Source organism: Capricornis sumatraensis, chromosome 10, assembly GCF_032405125.1.
Source record: "Capricornis sumatraensis isolate serow.1 chromosome 10, serow.2, whole genome shotgun sequence".
Lineage (NCBI taxonomy): Eukaryota > Metazoa > Chordata > Mammalia > Artiodactyla > Bovidae > Capricornis > Capricornis sumatraensis.
In genome coordinates, this window is record NC_091078.1 from 7563488 (window position 1) to 7587907 (window position 24420).

The following is a 24420-nucleotide window of genomic DNA, read 5'->3' on the forward strand; positions in this document are numbered from 1 at the left end:
TACTGCCTTATTAGCTGCTCTCCTAAGAGCTTTATAGAAATTAACTATCAACAAAAGACCCAGTACCCATGAAACAAACAAGCAAACAAACTTCACAGAATCATATGCCCTAGACTTCTGCCTCTTTCCCCAGGGTCCACGCCAAGCATAGAGCCTTTGGTGGCAACTGTTCACCATCTCTCCAAGTGAGTTTTTTGAGGTAGACATCCCTCTATGCACCATGGGCTTGAGTATCAGAGGGACTGAGATTTGAGTTCCAGCTCTGTGTCCCAACAGTTTTGCTTTGATTCCTCAGATCAAAATGACTAATTCCCCAAACTTCTGTGAGCCTCAGTTTCCTCCTCTGTCAATGGAGTTTGGATAAGCTCTCTTCCATAAATACTGTGGACATGTGGAGAGTATTAATCAGTTACACTCCTCAGTATTAATCAGTTACACTCCTCATCACTTAGTAAGCTTAGTTATATGGGCAGATGACGGAATCAGGACACTGGCTCAGAGATAAAAGAAGGGATCTTGTTAATTGCCTCTCTCACAAGCAAGTCACAGAATTGCTACAAGAATTGGAGGTCTATGCATTATCATCTCCTCTGAATTTAAAATACTCATGTGATGTCATTCTGTTTAAATATTTATCTTTTCAATTATTTGGGGGGCTTTTATCTCTAGTACCCTTAGTTGTTTTAATATACTTGTAATAATCTATCTACTTCCTAACAGCTAATCTGTAGCCTGTTGTTAGAAACAAATCTATCCTATCAGCATTTTAAGAAGCACAGGAAAGCCACAGAATCCTGTCAGGGACTCACTGATGAAGCAGATGGGAGATGAGGAAGTTCTGCTGGAATAAGTCATCAGGAGGCAGTGAAGGGGGCTTCACACAGAGGAAGAACATGATCATTTTTGCAAGAATTAGCTGTAGAAATACTAACGATCTTTTCAGTAATTCCCTAATTCAGCATTTGGGAAATGTAAACATCTAAAGGCATTTTCCTCATAAAAATGTCTGAGTGCATTTCCTAAATCCTTTTAATAATTTGCTTTCCTTTAGCCCCCTCTTACCTTGTCTTGACTCACTAATACTCCAGAACATATGGGCTTCCTTTTCTAACCTGCCTCCTTTTCTATCATCCCTCAGCTCTCTCAAGGCACACATTTTTGCCCTTTCGTCCTCCCCTCAGCAGATGGGAACAAAGGGAAGTGAGAAGCATCTGTCTGCAATGCCATCAGCTCTCAGGAGAGCAGTGGCTCTGGGGAAGACAAGATACAAGTATTGCACACTGGAACACACTAGCCTAACAACGTCAGTGCGATTTCTAGAGCTCAGTGAGTTTTAAGTCGCTCTGGGTCAATTCATCAGGAAGAAATGAGACGTACAGTGGTGGGAGATCAGACCCAACAAGTCCATCAGGAGATGTTGTTTGTGATGCTGCAGGTTGGCTCCCTGCGGAAGCAGACACTGAGACAGAGATCGTGTGCAGGATTTTTATTAGTGAGGTCTCTTAAGATCGACACCTGTGGAAACTAAGCGAAGGAAGCAGGAAGGGGCAGAAGGAGTTGGAAGGTGATGCAGTCTCCGGTGAAAACCTCAGCAAATCCCACAGGGAGCTCTGAAGCTGGCGTGGCTTTCACCCCAAGGTGGGGCAGTGTCTAGGCCTTCAAAGCCTCACACTGACCTGTCATCAGATGCTGGCTGTCTCAGGCCAAGGAACTGTTATAACTGTGTACTAGCTTATATTAGTACTTATGTGTACTAACTTACAACTGTGTGGGGACTAAGGCTACCACAGATGAAGAGAATCATAGCATCATATCAGAACACCCATTGCCTGTCCTTCAGTGCCTTGCTTTGTGATCTAAAATCTCTTCAGGGGATGAGATACAGTCAGGGCAAGTTATAGCACATCTGTTTTCTACCCATAGCGTCAGTTCCCCTTTTTCCTCCTGTGCTTTCTCAGTTGTGATAATTATTTGTCCCAGTTCCTGCTCCTGGAACATCCTTCTGTTGCTGTTGTTCAGTTGCCCCCTTCTCCTCCTGCCCTCCATCTTTCCCAGCAGCAGGATCTTTTCCCGTGAGTCGGCTCTTCTCATCAGGTGGCCAAAGTAATTGGAGTTTCAGCTTCAGGATCAGTCCTTCCAATGAATATTCAGGACTGATTTCCTTTAGGATTGAATGGTTTGATCTCTTTTCTATCCAAGGAAGTCTCAGCAGTCTTCAGCACCACAGTTTGAAAGCATCAATTCTTCGGTGCTCAGCCTTTTTTGGTTCAACTCTCATCCACCATTACTCCTGGAAAAACCATAGCTTTGACTATACGGACCTTTGTGGGCAAAATGATATCTCTGCTTTTTAATATGCTGCCTAGGTTTGTCATAGCTTTCCGTCTGAGGATCAAGTGTCTTTTAATTTCATGGCTGCAGTTACCATCTGGAGTGCAAAATCACCTCCAAAATCACTGTTTCCACTTTTCCCCCATCTATTCCACGTCCCCCCACCCACGATGTATCTCTTTTCCTATTTCAATTCATTTTCAGAGTTCAATTATGTCTTTCATTTCCTAAGTCTAATAAGGACTCCTGCTGCCAGCCTTATACTTCTTAGCCCATATGAGTTAAAAGTAAAAGGGAAATCTAGAAGAATTTATAGTTACCATATGAGCCGTATCAGCCAGATTTGAAAGGCTCAATTAATGGTTCCATTAACTACTTATCGGAATACTTGAACTTTTTGGAATTGATGAGAAAAGAATTTATTTCACTGTGACCTTCAAAGTGGTTGGGGTTCAATTAACTCAGAAAATTCTCTGAATTCAAGAAGGTGTTCCTTACTTCTACCTCTTCTTGTTACCTATGTTCAAACTTTCATTGGCTAATAATGTGCTGTAATATTCTATCAGGTGAGGTCATGTCATATCACAGATGGCAAGAGAATGGAGAAAGGACCAGAGTGGCAGGACCTGAATAATTATGGGAAGTAGAACAAATAACCAAGGGAATGTTTTGGTTAAGTCCTGATTCTCTCTGGGCACAGTAAATTCCAGTGTATAGGATGGAGTTTCAAGTAAATTTATCAGGAAACCAATGATAGACATGTCCCAGAATCCTAGAAGACTTAGGACTTCCAAGACGAGTTAAAAAAAAAAAAAAAAGTATACACATTGAAAAAAAAAATCTTATAATGTTTGAAAGTAAAGAAAAAGTAGAGCCTGTTTATTCTGCTATCCCCAAGGTTTCTGGAGGGAATTAGAATCCCAGGAATGAGGGCAAAGAAACTTGTGCCAAGGTGTTAAAAAAATTTTACATCACTTTCAGCTATATAAATTAGATGCTTGGTGTGCAATGTGGCCTTCCTCTCAGAGAAAAATAAAGGAAAACTATGCTTGGAAATTGTCCTAGAAGAAGGTAATATTCTCTAAGTCTCTGATGAGAACTACAGCTCCAGTTGGAAGAGTCTTCAAATTTCATTATCCCTTTGTTATTTTTAGACATATATATATAATAAATATGTGTCCTGGCTGGGCAGGCAGAAAGATAACAGCTTCCTGATTACTCATCTCCCACTGGTTTAGTCCTCTGAGTCTCCCATTATGCATAGAAAGTTGAACAGTGTTTCCATGAAAACCTCTGACACCTTGCTGAGCCCCAGGAGGATGTGCTCATCACTGAGCCCACTTGCAGCCCACGGAAGGAGAGGCTAACAGCTCTGAAGACAGAAATCCTCTAGTTACCCAGCTGTTCTCTGTTCTTGTGACTGTTATCAGTCTTTTCTTTAAGTGTGGTACAACTACAGATTATATTCCAAAAATAAGTGATTAACTACTTCTTCATAGTAATTTGCATATTGTTAAATACACAGCTTTCTCCCACACAGCACTTGCAAGGTGACTCTCCTAATGCCCTGCTGAGTGCAATTAACCCTCTCATGCTCAGGGAACTCTACTCACCTTGTAGCTACCCTGCCTGTAAGTTCCAGTGTGTAGACATCCTAGGTGTTAACAACAACAAGCCTTCAATGAGTATTTACTTTTTAAACACTATGCTGCCTTCTTTACAGTATTATCCCACTAATCCTTAAATTCTCTAAGGTAGACATTATTTTTGGCCATATGTTAGCTATATTTTACCAAAATGGAAATCAAGGCTGAATGTAATTTCCCTAATAATACTGAATAAGCAAGTGGCAGACTGAAGATGTGAGTACAGCTTAGGCTGATGCATGTAAAATCCTGACCATGAAACCATGTAGCCTGTTAAGAACATAAAGAGCTATGGACTGCAGCAGGGCACAACATTGCTGATTCACCTCAAGCAGTTTCACCATCTAGGGGGAGGACCACATGAGTCAACGTGCTGGGCGGTGAAGAGCATGCAATTTAAAGTAGAACTGTAGAGATGCAAAGACCTGTTGTCAATTTCCTACTGTGGGGCTTTGACAAATCAATACTTTAAAATCAAATTCTGATACGATTTGAAAAATTGAGCAATAATGCATAATTTCAGTTGTTGTGAGGATTGGGAGATAATGAATGAAAACCCCAGTATCCCTGATAAAGTGTTCAAAACTGAACACTAACAACTACCACAGTCAAGAGTTGCTTAGGAGACACAACAATGAAATATAACGTGGTATCCTGGGGGTGGGGGTAAACAACAGCAAAAAAACACATGAGATAAAAACTAAGATATATGAACTTTAGTTAGTAACACTATTCCACCATTGTTCCACTGTTTGTGGCAAAGGCAGCATACTAACGAAAGACATTAAAAATAGGGGAAATTGTGTCTGGGCTATATCGGATCTATCTGTACTATTTTCATGGCAATTTCAAAAATCTAAACCTATTCTGAAATAGTTTATTAAAAATAATAGTTACTAATTTTGGATTCATATCTGAGGCTCTATTATTTCTTAAAAGTGCTGTTCTTTTTGAAGATCGACACACACAACATGCAGACAAGTATCACAGACTATATTTGGAAACTGATCCATTTTTAGAAGGGCAAATGGGTAGAAAAATACAAGTCCAAAGAAAAGCAATTACTTGTTGGCTTGGATTCCAGACAAGCTGTAGGAACAGAATCTATGCCAGCTTCTCAAGGCCTGTCTACCTTACAAGAAACCAAGCAGTATAATAGTTTTATCTGTATTTCTTAAGGCAGATTATGTCATTTACATAAATAAAATACCTTTGCCAATGTTATTTGTAACATGTATATGTAAACATATATGTATATACACATGCATACTTATAAATACGTGTGTATATTTTTAATTCTACTTTAGTGAAGTCGCTTAGTCGTGTCCGACTCTTTGCGACCCATAGACTGTAGCCTACAAGGCTCCTCCCTCCATGGGATTCTCCAGGCAAGAGTACTGGAGTGGGTTGCCATTTCCTTCTCCAGAGGATCTTCCCAACCCAGGGATCGAACCCGGGTCTCCCACATTCCAGGCAGATGCTTTAACCTCTGAGCCACCAGGGAAGTCCTTCAGAAAAAAAAACAAAAAACAAAAAACAATGCTTTTGGCAGAATATTTGGTTTCTTGGCAAGGTAAGCATAGGGCATATTCTAGATGTCCATACTAACTGGTGAACCAAGGTAGATTTTATACTGTTCATATTTCACATTTGGCTAAAACCTTTATGGGTATCAAATAAAATACTATAAAAGGAATAGAGTTTTTTTTTTTTTTTTCATAAAAGGTTAGATGTTCAGCAGTGACCTCTCTTTTCAGAAGAGTTAACTCCTTAGTGACAGGCTGATGTTGAGCCTTTAATTCTGGCAGGCCATCAAAAAATGCAAAGAACACAGAGTGTTCATGATCACAGAGAAGAATGATCACTATGTGCATCAAAGATGAACCACACACACACATACATGTATGCACATGCTGTACACACTCACCTCGGGCTACCAAAGATTCAGAGTCATTTAAGGATGTCTGATGGGCCCATGTACACAAAATCCTTCTGCCTAGAGCTCAGACTGAGAACTTAAAGACAAAGTGCTTCCTCTGAGAAGTAACCTTTGAACCCTTGAGAGAAATGGTCTTACTTGCTTTTGAAGTAGAACGCTGCACAGAACATGCCCACGATGACAATTCCAAAGATGATACATGAAATTGACAGCACCTGCCTTTGATAAACTTCTTCACTCTCTGCGAATTTAAAAAAGAGAATTAGAACGGAAGTTAGCATGGCTCAGCAGACACAATCTCCATAGTTGTATTTTTGAGCTGGTAGGAGCCTTTCAAAGCCAAGTTTTTTTGTTCCTATCATCAATAGGAAAACACGAGGACATTACTACAATTCAGTGTCTTTGCAGTGGTCTACAGGACAGCTGTGATTTTTTTTTTTTTTGTATCTGCATGGGTAAATAGAACTCATGTATGGATATCACAATTATGAATCTTATCTAAAGAATTTTCATGACTTTAAGACATAGTAGGAGCATTTAAACATGATGGTGGGGGTCCCAAATAATCTGCTATCAGAAACTTCCTATTCTAGTGATGACCTCCAATTTATGTGATACTGATGACTGGGTTTTCTGATTTGGTCCCTGGCTGTCAGTCTCCCATTCATCCGCCCACCACTATGACTGACATCATGAATGAAAAAGGACTTCAATGTACATGTGAATATTTACTTAGTCATCCTGTGACCTCCTCAGTACCAATAATCTGGCAAAATAACCTCAACCTCTACTACCACGGTTATATCGTAGAGCTTCTTAATGTAAAAAAACAAGAATTCAAAAACAAACCATTTCAATTTTTGGACATTAACATTTATACTTCTAGCACACTTGCTGAAATATGTCTACTGCAACAGTTCTTTCATCTCAACAAGACCTTTCATCCATAGGTCTCAGAACTTTCTGTTAATTATCCTCCTCTTGTCTTCATTAATTTCTTTACATTGCACAAGACACTCTGGTCTATTTACCTTCCTTCCTTCTTTGTCCCTCCCTCTCCCTCTCTCTCTTTCATCTTTCCTTTCTTCTTCCTTTCGGTATTCCTCTCTCTCCTTTCCCTCCTTTCTTCTCTCTTTTTTCCCTTCCATCCATCCACTCATCATGCACTGTATTTCTCTTTGGATATGACCGTACATTTTAAAGTTTTTTTTTGTTGTTCTTGCTGTGTTCCTTCAGTAGTATGTTAGGAAACAATGTACTATGAGAACTATTCTCTCTCCTTTCCCCTCTTAGGCTTTATTTCCATTTTTAATGTCTTTATTCAGACTGGACTATCAAAAAAAATAAAGACAGAAAGCAAACCTAAGAGAATATCACATTATCCACATTTTTGAATAAATGAAAAGGGGCAATTATGTGGCCCTGGCAAGACTTCGTTGACATTTAAATTTGGAAAGATTCAAATTAAAGAGAAAAAAAGTATGTCATTGAGACCTTGTTTGGACATATACCATCTTAAAGAATGTCATTCTTTTCAATCTTCCAAGTGAACTTGGAAACAAGTAGGTAGATCTACCAAGTTGTAAAGAATTTCACTTCACTAAGTTGCTCTGAGTTGGTGACTCTAATGGAATAAGTATGACTTACAGATAATAATCTACTCCACCCTGCTTCTGCCAATAAAAAGAACTATGAAGATGGTGGATTATAGTACCTATGAAAACAAAAGAGGTAAGACTGTGTTCACTACAAGAATGATTTCTGCATAAAATCAACAGGGTGTTTTTGTTCATTTTTTGAATCTAGTCAAATATAGCTTGGGAAAATGCACAAAATCAATTCTGAGTTTAAATCAAGAGTGAAATTAAAACTCCAAAGACTGTGAATGGATTTATAGACCCAGATGGAGTTACAGTGCTGGTACTCTCAATGCCTTTGGTTCAGAGTGCTGCCCAAGAACAAGCCTGGAGAGGGACAGGAAGCAAGGGGTTGGAAGCCTGGCAATTTTTGTGTTTGACTTTCATTTTAGCCACCTCTAATATGAGTAACAAAAGATAAATTACTTTACCTTAATAAATTTTAATTTCTACCTAAATAAAGGCTGCTGCTACTGCTACTGCTGCTAAGTCGCTTCAGTCGTGTCCGACCCTGTGCAACCCCATAGACGGCCTCCCACCAGGCTCCTCTGTCCCTGGGATTCTCCAGGCAAGAATACTGGAGTGGGTTGCCATTTCCTTCTCCAATGCATGAAAGTGAAAAGTGAAAGTGAAGTCACTCAGTCATGTCCGACTCTGTGTGACCCCATAGATGGCCTCCCACCAGGCTCCTCTGTCCCTGGGATTCTCCAGGCAAGAATACTGGATATTTCCAGTGATATAAAATGCTGACTGTAATAAATATTGTAACAAGGAGGTATATAATCTGACAAAAGATATCACATGGAAAATTGACCTATTCACAGTGTCCAGAGAACAGAGATTTTAAATATAAAACAGGATCCAATTAGGCAAGAGGAATAGGGATGGGCAAAGTGGTCCAGGAAGAGAAGACAAGTTGTGCAAAGGCTCTTTGCTAGGATATAAGATGGCAGGTTCAAGAATCTGGAAGGTTTTTACTCTACCACTTGGCCTTTGCAAAAGTTATTTTCTATTCCCCACCAGCTTAGCTTCCCAGCTGGTGCCAGTGGTAATGAATCCACCTGCCAAGGCAGGCAACACAAGGGACAAAGGTTTGATCCCTGGCTTGGAAGATCCCTGGAGGAGGAAATGGCAAGCTACTCTGGTGTTCTTGGATGGAGAACTCCATGGACAGAGGAGCCTGGTGGGCTACAGTCCATGGGGTTGCAAAGAGTCAGACACAGCTGAGTGAGCATGTGCACAATGCACAACCAGCTTAGCAGAGCAACACAGACACAACAGGAACATGGTACACAGTGAGCATGTCTTTACAACAGCAGGAAGGCAATGAAAAATTTGACAGAGGAGAGTGATGTGATAATATCTGCATTTATTCCCTGCAATTTACAGAAAAGATTAGGAAGGGTAAAGTAAATGCAGAGTCCTGTTAGAAGGCAATTATATCAGCTTAGACATCATGAGAAACACTGTGCTGGAAGAAGCACAAGCTGGAATCAAGATTGCTGGGAGAAATATCAATAACCTCAGATATGCAGATGACACCACCCTTATGGCAGAAAGTGAAGAGGAACTAAAAAGCCTCTTGATGAAAGTGAAAGAGGAGAGTGAAAAAGTTGGCTTAAAACTCAACATTTAGAAAACTAAGATCATGGTATCTGGTCCCATCACTTCATGGGAATAGATGGGGAAACAGTGGGAACAGTGGCTGACTTTATTTTGGGGGGCTCCAAAATCACTGCAGATGGTGATTGCAGCCATGAAATTAAAAGACGCTTACTCCTTGGAAAGAAAGTTATGACCAACCTAGATAGCATTCAAAAGCAGAGACATTACTTTGCCAACAAAAGTCCATCTAGTAAAGGCTATGGTTTTTCAGTGGTCATGTTTGGATGTGAGAGTTGGACTGTGAAGAAAACTGAGCGCTGAAGAATTGATGCTTTCGAACTGTGGTGTTGGAGAAGACTCTTGAGAGTTCCTTGGACTGCAAGGAGGTCCAACCAGTCCATCCTAAAGGAGATCAGTCCTGGGTGTTCACTGGAAGGACTGATGCTGAAGCTGAAACTCCAAGACTTTGCCCACCTCATCATGTGAAGAGTTGACTCATTTGAAAAGACCCTGATGCTGGGAGGGATTGGAGGCAGGAGGAGAAGGGGACGACAGAGGATGAGATGGCTGGATGACATCACTGACTCGATGGACATGAGTTTGAGTAGACTCCAGGAGTTGGTGATGGATAGGGAGGCCTGGCATGCTGCGATTCATGGGGTTGCAAAGAGTTGAATGCGACTGAGCGGCTGAACTGAACAGAACTGAGACATGATGGATACTTCTATGGTAACAGTAACAACCATGATGAACAGTAAAAAAAATAAATAAATAAAAAAGATGAAAAGCAGTTAAGTTGAAAAGACTTAATGGACTAGACAATGATACTCTTAACTAAGATGGAGTATATCAGAGAGGAATCAGACTTATAAAGAAAGATATCAAATTCAGTTGGACTTATGCATGTATGTGTTGGTCACTCAGTCATGTCTGACTCTTTTCAACCCCATGGACTGTGGCCCACCAGGCTTCTCTGTCCATGGGATTTTCCAGGCAAGAATACTGGAGTGGGTTGCCATGTCCTTCTCCAAAGGATCTTCCCAACCCAGGGATCAAACCCAGATACCCTGCATTGCAGGCAGATTCTTTACTGTCTGGGGAAGCCCAATGTTGGACTTGGTGAGTTTTTAAAAACCTATAACATATCCAACTAGAGGTGTAAGGTAGACATTTAAATATACAGATTTGAGTTAAGATAAAATGACAGAGTTCCAGATATAAATATTCAGGGTTATGCATATACTTAAACCAAGTGCGTCAACAAGACAGCCCCAAGAGAAAATGTAGAGTAATAAGGGAAGAGTGTCTAAGATAGAGCCTCGAGAGACTCAAAAATTTCATGGAAGGGTAGATGAGGATGCTGTAGAGCAGATAAAAAACAGATCAGCCAACCAGGAAAGGATAAAAAAAAGAAAAGAAAACACACAGCAACAATAAAATATGACAATATCATAGAAGAAAACATATGGAGTTTTTCTAGAAGAATAGGCTATTGAATGTTTCTGAAAGATCAAATGAAATACAATCCTTTAATTCAGGGACATAGAGGTTCCTGGAGAATCTGCATGAGCAATCTGAGCCCACACAATGCCCTGGGGTCTCTGTCATGTTCTTCCACATACTGTAAGGCAAACGCTCTTTCTTCAGATCTACCACATGTTCTACCACTTAGCTTGAACTGAGAGTCTAGAATTCTAGCCCGACTCTAGAATGCAGAGAATGCCTTATTTTTAATGAGGCCACCATTACTTTCACTGCATATGTGTTGTGAGGATTGAGTGAATTAGAATATACTGAGTACTGCAGTGCCTAACTTGGAATAATCATTAAGTATTAGGCAGAATCATATGAAATTGCCATGGGGGGCAATAAATGACTGGACATTGACCATTTAATTTTGCTCCATCTAATGTATGGTAATTTACTATTCTAGGGAACATCGATATTTTTGCATTTCATTAATGTAAACAGATTATGAAGTCATTTTTGAGGGCAAAAACCAATCTCTCATTCGACAGGAATTAGTAAAGCTTGTTTGCATTGTCTCCCAATTCTGTACCATTTCCTCTTCTGTTATACACAGGACTCGCTCTTGATCAAAGTTCATATTATCAAGATGGAAACAGAGAAAGTAGTAACGTTATGGTAAGTTTTTAGAAACTGACATTGGACCAGTAGAAGAAAATCCTTTAGGCAGGCAGCCTACCCCAAAACTCTGAAAAACACCATGCTTCCCCGTGCTGATCTCACTCTTCTCTTGAACCTGCCTTACTCAGGAAGCAGTGTGGTTGGCTGGTGTGAACCCCTCTGTTTAAACACCAGCTACAACTGTTTTTATCTTCTTTCATCTATTGTCTTTATCGATAATGGGGAAAATGCTACACACTTCACATACTTGTTCAACATGTGCTTTATGTGTGTGCATGCTAGTCATGTCCGATACTTTGTGACCCCATGGACAGTAACCTGCCAGGGTCATCTGTCCATGGGACTTTCCAGGCAAGAAACACTGGAGTGAGTTGCCTTTCCTCCCATAGGATCGAACTCATCTCTCTTGTGTCTCCTGCATTGGCGGACAGATTCTTTACCACTGAGCCACCTGGGAAGCCAGGAAAACACAAATAAACGGTCTGAGTGGCATGTAATGGATACATAAAATGTCAGTTTCCTTCCTTTCCCCTTTTTCTCCTGAAGCCAGCATTGAACCAAACAAAACGAAACAACTGCTTTGAAAAGACTCTATCTCTCTTATGCAAAACTCACCTTACCCACAGGCAGTCAGTGATTTGCTGTCTTAGGGTCTCTCTCCCTGTGCCCTGAGATGTATACTGAAGGAATTTATTTTTATGTCATTTTCTTTACTCATGGTTCCTTTTAATTTTACTTGTGGTGATTGAATTTTTCCACTAGTAATTTTATATTTCCTAACTAGAGACGGTCCCATCACTTCATGGCAAATAGATGGGGAAACACTGGAAACAGTGACAGACTTTATTTTCTTGGGCTCCAAAATCACTGCAGATAGTTACTGCAGCCACGAAATAAAAACAAACAAACATAAAAAAACCACTTGTTCCTTGGAAGAAAAGTGATGACAAACCTCAACAGCATATTAAAAAGCAGAGACATTACTTTGCACACAAAGGTCCATAGAGTCTAAGTTATGGGTTTTTTCAGTAGTCATGTATGGATGTGAGAGTTGACCATAAAGAAGGCTGAGTGCCGAAGAATTGATGCTTTTAAACTATCATCTTGGAGAAGACTCTTGACAGTCCCTTGGATTGCTAGGACATCAAACCAGTCAATCCCAAAGGAAATCAACCCTGAATATTCATTGGAAGGACTGATGCTGAAAGCTCCAAAACGTTGGCCACCTGATGCAAAGAGCTGACACATTAGAAAAGACCCTGATGCTGGGAAAGATGGAAGGCAGGAGGAGAAGGGGATGACAGAGGATGAGATGGTTGAATGGCATCATTGATTCAATGGACATGAATTTAAGCAAGCTCTGGGAGATGGTGAAGGACAAGCAAGCCTGGCATGCTGCAATCCATGGGGTTGCAAAGAGTCGGGCATGACTGAGCAACTGAACAGCAACAACAACCCAGGTATTTTAGCAGATGCAATGCAAGCTTTCCTCCTTGGGGAAGGGCTATGTCTTTCGCCCTCTCCCCCATACTGACTCTTTGAGAAGGAAAGTGTGCTCCTGATTCCTAGAGACCCAGGATCCTTGGAAAAACTGTGGGTACAGCACTGTTTGCTAAAGCAAGAGACAGCTCACAGCTTAGGTCCTAATGTGCAAGGCTGCTTTTGGAAGCTGTAGCAGTCTTTAGCATACTAAAAATCTCTCTGTGAATCCTTGTTAAGCTCTCCTACATTAAAAAAAAAAAAAAAAAAGATGCCCAAAGAAAATTATAACCTCAGTTTTTATATAGCATTTCCTACTGGATAGCTTGATATTAAGGACAGAAGTATGAGTGACAGCACCCCTGTATCTGTGAAAGAATGGGACATATTCTACAAGGCAGCCCCACATCCCTTCCAAGTATGGAGGCCTAGGATCCCACTATCTCTTAGAGATCTTTCCTTTGTACCATCAGTTTTACTTAAGTCTGCAAGAGACAAAACTCAAGCATGATTTCCTGATATGAACTGGCATCCAAGTAATGTGCAGCTCAAACCTGGATACAAACACACACAGACACACACCCCTGTAAGCTTGTAAGTCATATATAGAAGCAAAAGCTTTTCTCTAGACCACCTTATAGTCATTATATGCAAATAAGATCCTTTTTGATGCCACCAGTAGGTATCAAATGAAAGCATAATTACTCTGATAGTACATTATAAAAGTCAACCTATCAATATCACCAGGGTTCTGTCTTATTCAGGTATTCATTATCAGAAGCCCTGAAGATAAATGTCTACACAGAGAAACAAAAGTCAGTATAAGACAACAAATTCACTAATGATCTCACCATTTATGAAATTATATTATTCTAGTTTTTCTCCATGCCTAATTCTATCATTTATTTCTATTCATTAAGTCAACCTCATAATCAGGCTAGGTCAGTCTCTCCCTGATTGTAAGCCTCTGAAATTTTGTCCTCACTTAAACTGGATTAAGCTTAAGTAGATTTACTGCAGTTTTAATTATTCTTAGAACAAGAGAGCCTCTTCCCAATTTTGTTCTTAAACAACAACAAGTGCTGTGAATATATTAAAATATTAGGATCTTACAAGGAACTGCAAATGAAATGATAGGCAAAGAGAATGAAAGGAAAGAGCATATTTAGAATGTTAGAAACTGTGATTTTCCCTTTTCAACTTGAAGACAAAAATGACCAAACATCAAATGGCCTGATTACTGCACTGTTAAAGAAAAAAAAAAAAAACACAAGGTGAAAGAGATCCTGAAGGCAAATGAAACGGGTGCTCACCTTGAGATCAATGAGATTAAATACACACTGGCAGGGAGGAACACTGATAGAGTAAGTGATGAGAATATCAGCAAGACAGAACAAATGACCTCGCCTCACTGCAGTGATCTCCAAGAATGTTGCTTGGGGGAAAATCCAGCTCAAGCATCTCAATACAGAGGTGCCGAGATGACCAGGAAGTACTGAAATGTTTCATATATTTAGCACGGTGCTATTTCTACCTGTAAGCCCCTTTCTCCTCCCTACTTGCAGAACTCCTACTATTATGGGTGATTCATGTCCCCCATAAGATCCATGAAGTTCTAACGCCAATACCTATAACTATGAACTTCTCTGGATATAGGGTTTTGGCAGATGATCAAGTTGAGGTCATTAGGATATACCCTAACCCAATATTGCTGTGTCTTCATCAAAGAGAGAAATTTGGACACAGACATACATACACGAGGAGAATGTCAAATGAAGATGGAAGCAGAGTTTGAGATGATGCACCCACAAGCCGAGGATAAACATTGCCAGGAAATCACCAGAAGGCAGGAGTCAGGCAGGAAAGATGCTTCCTCACAGCCTTAAGAAAGAACAAACCCCACCTACACCTTGATCTTGGACTTCCAGCCTCCAGAGCTGCGAGACAATACATTTCTGTTTGACCATCAATTTGTGATACTTTGTTATGGACAATCCCAGCAAACTAATATAGCCACTTATTAAATGAATACCATTGGAATAAATCCTATACAGTGTAAATACTGTCAGATCTGAAAACTCATCTCAAGTGCCCGTGTGCGTCCATTCTGTATCTTCTCCTAACTGCCCTGTCTTGTGCTAAAGATGCACATATCTGTTTTCCTGCAGCCCAGTCTGCATGCATGCATGCTAAGTTGCTGCAGTCATGTCCGACTCTTTGCGACCCTATGGACTTTAGCCCACCAGGCCCCGCTGTGCACAGGATTCTTCAGACAAGAATACTGGAGTGAGTTGCCATTCCCTTCTCCAGGGGATCTTCCTGACCCAGGAATCGAAACTGTGTCTCCTGAGGCTCCTGATTTATAGGAGGAATCTTTATCATTAGCTACCAGGGAATCTCCTGGCCCCGTCTGAGAGGCCCACAAAGGCAAGGGCACCTTCATTACTGGACTCCACAAGGCTTCTGCTTGTTCTGTACCAGGGAGGGTACTCAGCAGGCCTTTTTTGAACTCATCAGCTTCTGGTTTGCATGTCTAATGACACTGTGCTGGTTAAGACCTCTGCCTGGTAGGGTAATAAAAAGAGACAACATTTTCTTGGGAGGATCCTCAGGGATTTATTCTGTTGCTCTTTGTTATTCCACTGTGGAAAGGCATCATTTAAAATACTTTGAAAACATAAAATAATTACTTCATAATAAAATGTTAATGTTCAAAATTATATTTTATCAGATTTCCATATAATGTGCTTTGAGATGTGCATTATACATAAAATTTGATATTTAAGGAGAAATAGCAATTTAAAATCATAAACACATTTACTCTCAACCTGTAATTTCCTTTTCTTCCCCCACACTCCCCACCAAATATAAAGCTTCCCTATAACAATCCCTTATCTCTCTCCTTCCTTTCCCAAACAGTACAGCTCTGACTGACTATAGATAAGTGAATACTATGAAACAACGAGGAAAATGAAATGAAAAGCCATGAGTCTTCTCGTTGGTGTGTTTAACATGCATTGGCTTTCCAAGTGCTATTTCTCCCACAAATAAATTTAAGTAAAAGCAAATTGAATCAAAATAAATCTATTGGTAAGTTTTCAATACCAGATTGGGTTGCCATATCCTTCTCCAGGGGATCTTCCTGACCTGAGGGATTGAGCCCATAGCTCCTGCATTGGCAGGTGGATACTTTACCATAGAGCCCTCAGGACAGAGAAGCCTGGCTGGTTACAGTCCATGGGGGTTACAAAAGAGTCGGACATGAGTTAGCAACTAAACAATAATAATAAAGAGCTTTCAACGCTAACATAAAACCAGTCTCTTACTTCTGGCTTCACTGTTAAAAGATCCGAGAACTCTATTTTCTCTAAGCCTGTGATAACTGTCCCCCAGTCCATACCCTTAACCCCAGTTTTGTCTCTTAGGATTCACTGTTCATTGGCAAAGTCACATTCTAGGAGCAAGACATGTGACATGTGACTTGGAATGATAACATGCTATTTTCATGACAATGGGGAGTATCTGACTTACAGATTTATAGGAATTTTAACTGTTTGACCTGTTTTGATAGAGTAAGAAGTCTAATTCACTAAATTCATGTCAACTTTGCTTCACAGAACACTCAGGCCCAAAGTAACACCCAACACTTTCCAGCCTGGTTTAATGGATCTTCATCTCCCTCAGCTAGGCAAGATGTTAGAGGAATCCAACTCCTATTGCCTTAAGTATTAAGGGTGACCTGGCATGACTTAAAACATCATTGGCAAAGTCAGCTGTACAAACAGCTTATAGATCATGCCAGGTCACTACTAATACTTAAGGCAATAGGAGTTAGATCCCTTTAATTTACATCTTACAATCATGAAGACAGTATCATTCAATATGGAATATCCATAAAAATATTAGTAAAATGTCCATCAGCAGATGAATGAACAAAGAAGATATATATATATATATATATGTATATAGTCAAAGCTACGGTTTTTCCAGTAGTCATGTATGAATATGGGAGTTGGACCATAAAGAAGGCTGAGTGCCAAAGAATTGATGCCTTTAAACTATGATGTTGGAGAAGACTCTTGAGAGTCCCTTGGATTGCTAGGAGAACAAGCCAGTCAATTCTAAAGGAGATCAATCCTGAATATTCATTGGAAGGATCAATGCTGATGCTGAAGCTCCAATACTTTGGCTACCTGAAGTGAAAAGCCGACTAGTTTGAAAAGATCTTGATCCTGGGAAAGATGGAAGACGTGCAGAAAGAGAAGACAGAGTATGAGATGGCTGGATGGCATCACTGACTAAACGATCATGAGTTTGAGCAAGCTCTGGGAGATGGTGAAGGACAGGAAAGCCTGGCATGCTGCAGTCCATAGGGTGGCAACAAGTCAGGCATAACTGAGCAACTGAACAACAAAACAAATACATACACACACACACACACACACACACACACACACACACAGGAATATTACTCAGTCATAAAAATGAAATAATGCCATTTGCAGCAACATGGATGGACCTAGAGATTATCATATTAAGTGAAGTTCAGTTCAGTTCAGTTCAGTTCTGTCGCTCAGTCGTGTCCGACTCTTTGTGACCCCATGTTAGTAATACCATTTATCACTTACATGTGGAAGCCTAAAAAAAAAAAAAAAGATACAAATGAACTTATTTACAAAACAGAAACAGACTTACAGACTTAGAAAACAAACTTATGGTTACTAAAGGGGGTAAAACGGGTTAGGAGAGAAATTAAGAGTTAGGGATTAGCATATACAGACCACTATATATAAAATAGATAAAAACAATGACCTACTGTATAGCACAGGGAACTATATTCAATATCTTATAATAACGTATAATGGAAAAGAATCTGAAACAGAATGTACATATACATATATATGTGTGTGTGTGTATATATTTATATATATGTATAACCAAATCACTTTTCTGTTCACCTAAAACTAGCACAACATTGTAAATTGACTATACTTCAATAAAAAAAAATAAAAATAAAAACTTCACAAGTTCTGATGTTAGAAAGACATGGGTCAAGTGATCCTTTTGTTATTACAAAATATGACGTTTGAGTCTCATGTCTTTTACCTAAACAAAGGGCAGTTGAGAGTCATTATTGATAAACAATAATCTTAAATTCTAGTTATCCATTTCTATCCTTCCCAGATAAGTTAAAAGAAGGAAAATGTCATCTGGCAGTGATATCAACAGGAGCTTGGTGACAAGTTTATCTCAGCAGGGAGTGAGTTATGGGATCCAAGAAGAAAATAGGGTTAGCATAGTGAGGTAAATACAGTAAAGGTTCAACAGAGACAAAAGCAATAGAGGATATTTGCAAAGAATCTCTGGAAGATATACACAGAGGTGAGATAAACCACACATGACTCATAAGGGAAGTGATTCAAGCATCCAGCTATAACTGAATTGAATAGATTTTTAAGGTCTCTGGAAAAGTCTTAAGCCTCTATGCTGCTTATATAATCTTTAAAAAAATATGTGGAAAATTCAGGTCTACTCTGTAAAAAGCAGAGACATTACTTTGCCAACAAAGGTCCATCTAGTCAAGGCTATGGTTTTTCCAGTAGTCAGGTATGTATGTGAGAGTTGGACGGTGAAGAAAGCTGAGCACTGAAGAATTGATGCTTTTGAACTGTGGTGTTGGAGAAGACTCTCGAGAGTCCCTTGGACTGCAAGGAGATCCATCCAGTCCATTCTAAAGATCAGTCCTGGGTGTTCATTGGAAGGACTGATGCTGAAGCTGAAACTCCAGTACTTTGGCCACCTCATGCGGAGAGCTGACTCAATGGAAAAGACTCTGATGCTGGGAGGAATTGGGGGCAGGAAGAGAAGGGGATGACAGAGGGTGAGATGGCTGGATGACATCACCGACTCGATGGGCGTGAGTCTGACTGAACTCCGGAAGATGGTGATGGACAGGGAGGCCTGGCGTGCTGCAATTCATGGGGTCGCAAAGAGTCAGACACGACTGAGCGACTGACCTGAGCTGAGCTGTCCTGGTCACATCACAGCAGTTGTCCTTTCAACACTGGTTGTGTCCAGACTGCTGGAGTCTGCTGTCTTGCCCACATGCCCATTTGTGTTTACAGAGAAAACTCTCTTTGGCATGATGTCACTGCTGTTTAGTCAGTAAGTTGTGTCCTGCAGTCCATGGTTTTATTTAAAGATAAATAAGGTAGATTTATACAAATCCTCTATCTAGCTGAGTGGCTAGGCATATGAAAATAAATATGAAAGACTGTGATAAATGTTTCAGAGATATGAACAGAGTGACATCAGCAAGTTGAGTATAGTCCATACCACCAAAGGCAAGCTACAGATTCAATGCAATCCCTATCAATATTTCAATGACACTTTTTTTTTTTTACAGAAAATAGAAAAACAATCCTAAAATTCTTATGGAAACACAAGAGACCTTGCATACCCAAAGCAGTCCTGAGAAAGAAGAATGGAGCTAGAGGCATCTAGCATCACATTTTCTGATTTCAAATTATACTGCAAAGCTATAGTAATCAAAACATTCGGTATTGCCATGAAAATGGACACACAGCCTGATGCAAGGAAATAATCTGCCTGTGTATGAGACTGAGAAAGGGCCAATAAAGAATCCAGAGAAAATATTAGGAACAGTTGCCTGAGTGATTCCAAGGGAAGGACGCCACACTTCTTTCTACTTGTGACAATCTCTTGAAGCAATATAAGAAATCTAGTGTGTTTGTGACATGGTAGATACTTTCTCCCAAAGGGAAAGATACAAGAAGTGGGCATAGCTTTATTCACACTGTCTGCAGGACTTGGCTACAGCATGTGAGAGCCCAGCACTGAGGAGCAGAAGTGCTTTACTCCCTGGATGACAGGGCCATGAATGTTGCCACCTTGCTCAGCTTTCAAGAAACAATCATTTACTCTCTATTCTTCTTCCTTCTGGGCCACCCTCTTCACCAAGGGTCACAATAGCTCAGTGACCTTCTTTCCCCCAAGAACTGTGAGTAGCTGTGTCATACTTTTCCCATTTAGAGGATGTGATTTGCTTGCTTAGAGATCATGGGTCTCAGATAGTGTTAAACCCTCAACCTTGAGCTCCCTGGACAGAAGCAGCCAGTGTTTTCTGCATCTTCTCATCCTGTTCAGTTTGATTCTGGCCACAGACAGAGGGCTGCATTGCCAGAGGTGGAAAGGACAACCATATTCTTTGTGACACACACACACACACACACACACACACACACAGTCCTCTAGTTCAGGGTGGTGGCAAACCCAGCTATGAGGTCTGCATACTCAAAAAGAAACCAATATCCAAATCAAGAATGCATTCAATTGAAGAGCCCAAACCCACGTGGCTCAGTGATAAAAATAAATAAATAAATAAAATCTGCCTGTCGATACAGGATATATGGGTTCAGTCCCTCGCTCAGGAACATCAGCTGCAGAAGGAAATGGCAACTCACTCCAGTATTCTTGCCTGGAAAATTCCAAGGACAGAGGAGCCTGGCAGGCTACAGTCTGTGGGGTTTTGAAGAGTCAGACACAACCTGGTTGCTGAATAACAACAACAAGAGCAGAATATCATGGCATCAAGACCACTGTTGACATACCTTGCTTATATTTACAAAAAGAATAAAGACGGGTAATCACTGCATTCAATTAAACAGAGGTTACCCAATTTCCACTGTTGTTGCTAGAGACATTTAGAAGCTAAAATTATACAGAAAATAGAAAACAACTCAAGTAATTGTCATTGTGCAAAAAAGTTTCTGAAATAATTTTCAAGATGCTGTCATACCTATATTTAGGGTCTGATTCATATTCACATAAACATATTTATTTGCTTATTTCATTAAGTGGAATTGAGTAACATATGCACTCCCTTCCAGAAAAGGTGGTCCCTGTAGAGCAGAGATAATGGGGGAAGCCCAGAAGGGTGGGGGTAGAAATGTGGCAAGACTGACCTCAGAACTAGTCTCCAAAGAAAGCAAGGGGACTATGAAATAGGGTATGTAGAAGTGAAGCCAGAAATACAAAGCAAGCAAGCAGACCTACTGAATCATCAATTCTGAAGAGTCCCTGCAGAGGAAGAAGCAATGTACTGGCCGCAGAGTGACAGTGATGGGGGAAAGGGAGGTGAAGGAGTGAAGAGAAGGAGATGGAGCACGAAATGCTACTTCAGGGGGTTCGGGGACATCCTCGTGGTCCTGCTCGTGGACAGAGGGGAGCTAAGATTGTAACCTGACTGAGGCAAAGGTCCAGCTATGATCCTCTAAACAAGTAAGTCAAAAAGTATTAGTTCATCAGTTGTGACCGACTCTTTGCGACCCTGTGGATTGTAGCCCACCAGGCTCCACTGTCCATAGAATTCTCCAGGCAAGAATACTGGACTGGGTAGCCATTTCCTTCTCCAGGGGATCTTCCCAAACTAGGAATCAAACCCCGGTCTCCTGGATATGATCCTATCAGTTCAGTTCAGTTCAGTCCGGTCGCTCCGTCGTGTCCGACTCCCCACAACCCCATGAATTGCAGCAAGCCAGGCCTCCCTGTCCATCACCAACTCCTGGAGTTCACCCAAACCCATGTACATTTAGTCAGTGATGCCATCTAACCATCTCATCCTCTGCCATCCCCTTCTCCTCCTGCCCTCAATCTTTCCAAGCATCAGGGTCTTTTCAAATAAGTCAGCTGTTTGCCTCAGGTGGCCAAAGGATTGGAGTTTCGGCCTCAGCATCAGTCCTTCCAATGAATACCCAGGATTGGTCTCCTTTAGGATGGACTGGTTGGACCTCCTTGCAGTCCAAGGGATTCTCAAGAGTCTTCTCCAACACCACAGTTCAAAAGCATTGATTCCTCAGCACTCAGCTTTCTTCACAGTCCAACTCTCACATCCACGCATGACCACTGGAAAAACCATAGCCTTGACTAGATGGACCTTTGTTGGCAAAGTAATGTCTCTGCTTTTTAATGTGGTATCTAGGTTGGTCATAACTTTCCTTTCAAGGAGTAAGTGTCTTTTAATTTCATGGCTGCAATCACCATCTGCAGTGATTTTCGAGCCCCCAATAATAAATACTGACACTGTTTCCACTGTTTCCCCATCTATTTCCCATGGAGTGATAGGACCAGATGCCATGATCTTCGTTTTCTTAATGTTGAGCTTTAAGCCAACTTTTTCATTCTCCACTTTCAATTTTAAAGAGGCTTTTTAGTTCCTCTTCACTTTCTTCCATAAGGGTGGTGTCATCTGCATATCTGAGGTTATTGATATTTCTCCCTGCAATCTTGATTCCAGCTTATGCTTCTTCCTGCCCAGTGTTTCTCATGATGTACTCTGCATATAATTTAAATAAGCAGGGTGACAATATACAGCCTTGATGGACTCCTTTTCCTATTTGGAACTAGTCTGTGGTTCCATGTCCAGTTCTAACTGTTGCTTCCTGACCTGCATATAGGTTTCTCAAGAGGCAGGTCAGGTGGTCTGGTATTCCCATCTCTTAAAGAATTTTCCACAGTTTACTGTGGTCCACACAGTCAAAGGCTTTGGCATAGTCAATAAAGCAGAAATAGATGTTTTTTCTGGAACTCTCTTGCTTTTTCCATGATCCAGTGGATGTTGGCAATTTGATCTCTGGTTCCTCTGCCTTTTCTAAAATCAGCTTGAATATCTGGAAGTTCATGGTTCACATATTGCTGAAGACTGGCTTGGAGAATTTTGAGCATTACTTTACTAGCATGTGAGATGATTGCAATTGTGTGGTAGTTTGAGCATTCTTTGGCATTGCCTTTCTTAGGGATTGGAATGAAAACTGACCTTTTCCAGTCCTGTGGCCACTGCTGAGTTTTCCAAATTTGCTGGCATATTGAGTGCAACACTTTCACAGCATCATCTTTTAGGATTTGAAATAGCTCCACTGGAATTCCATCACCTCCACTAGCTTTGTTCATAGTGACGCTTTCTAAGGCCCACTTGACTTCACATTCCAGGATGTCTGGCTCTAGGTAAGTGATCACACCATCGTGAGTATCTGGGTCATGAAGATCTTTTTCGTACAGTTCTGTGTATTCTTGCCACCTCTTCTTAATATCTTCTGCTTCTGTTAGGTCCATACCATTTCTGTCCTTTATCAAGCCCATCTTTGCATGAAATATTCTCTTGGTATTTCTAATTTTCTTGAAGAGATCTCTAGTCTTTCCTATTCTGTTGTTTTCCTCTATTTCTTTGCATTGATCACTGAGGAAGGCTTTCTTATCTCTCCTTGCTATTCTTTGGAACTCTGCATTCAAATGGGAATACCTTTCCTTTCTCCTTTGTTTTTCACTTCTCTTGTTTTCACAGCCATTTGTAAGGCCTCCCCAGACAGCCATTTTGCTTTTTTGCATTTCTTTTCCATGGGGATGGTCTTGATCCCTGTCTCTTGTACAATGTCACGAACCTCCATCCCTAGTTCATCATGCACTCTATCTATGAGATCAGTCCCTTCAATCTATTTCTCACTTCCACTGTATAATCATAAGGGATTTGATTTAGGTCATATCTAGGTAGGTCACACCTAGGTAGGTGTTGTGAGAGGGCATCAGAGGGCAGACACACTGAAACCATACTCACAAAAACCTAGCCAATGTGCTCACATGGACCACAGCCTTTTCTGACTCAATGAAACTAAGCCATGCCATGTAGGTCCCCCTAATATGGACAGGTAATGATGGAGACGTCTAACAGAATGTGGTCCACTGGAGAAGGGAAAGGCAAACCACTTCAGTATATTGCCTTGAGAACCCCATGAACAGTATGAAAAGGCAAAATGATAAGATACTGAAAGAGGAACTCCCCAGGTCGGTAGGTGCCCAATATGTTAGAGGAGATCAGTGGAGAAATAACTCCAGAAAGATTGAAGGGATGGAGCCAAAGCAAAAACAATACCCAGTTGTGGATGTCACTGGTGATAGAAGCAAGGTCTGATGCTGTAAAGAGCAATATTGCATAGGAACCTGGAATGTTAGGTCCATGTATCAGGCAAATTGGAAGTGTTCAAACAGCAGATGGCAAGAGTGAATGCTGACATTCTAGGAATCAGTGAGCTAAAATGGACTGGAATGGGTGAATTTAACTCAGATGACCATTATATCTACTACTTTGGGCAGGAATCCCTCAGAAGAAATGGAGTAGCAATCGTGGTCAACAAAAGAGTCCAAAAAGCAGTACTTGGATGCAATCTCAAAAATGACAGAATGATCTCTGTTCATTTCCAAGGCAAACCATTCAATATCACGGTGGTCCAAGCCTATGGCCCAACCAGTAACGCTGAAGATGCTGAAGTTGAATGGTTCTATGAAGACCTATAAGACCTTTTAGAACTAACACCCAAAAAAGATGTCCTTTTCATTATAGGGGACTGGAATGCAAAAGTAGGAAGTCAAGAAACACCTGGAGTAACAGGCAAATTTTGTCTTGGAGTACAGAATGAAGCAGGGCAAAGGCTAATAGAGTTTTGCCAAGAGAACACACTGGTCATAGCAAACACCCTCTTCCAGCAACACAAAAGAAGACTCTACACATGGACATCACCAGATGGTCAACGCCAAAATCAGATTGATTATATTCTTTGCCGCC

General features: G+C 40.7%; 1 protein-coding gene across 4 annotated transcripts in view; it reads right to left on the reverse strand.

Moving 5' to 3' along the window:
• Window positions 1-24420, reverse strand: part of NRG3 (neuregulin 3) — a 1218667-nt gene that overhangs the window by 40850 nt on the left and 1153397 nt on the right. For all 4 annotated transcript variants that reach the window (XM_068982542.1, XM_068982541.1, XM_068982540.1 and 1 more), the window contains exon 5: window positions 6055-6157. In XM_068982542.1, the coding sequence (XP_068838643.1) occupies window positions 6055-6157 (103 nt within the window). The remainder of the gene's footprint in view (window positions 1-6054; window positions 6158-24420) is intronic.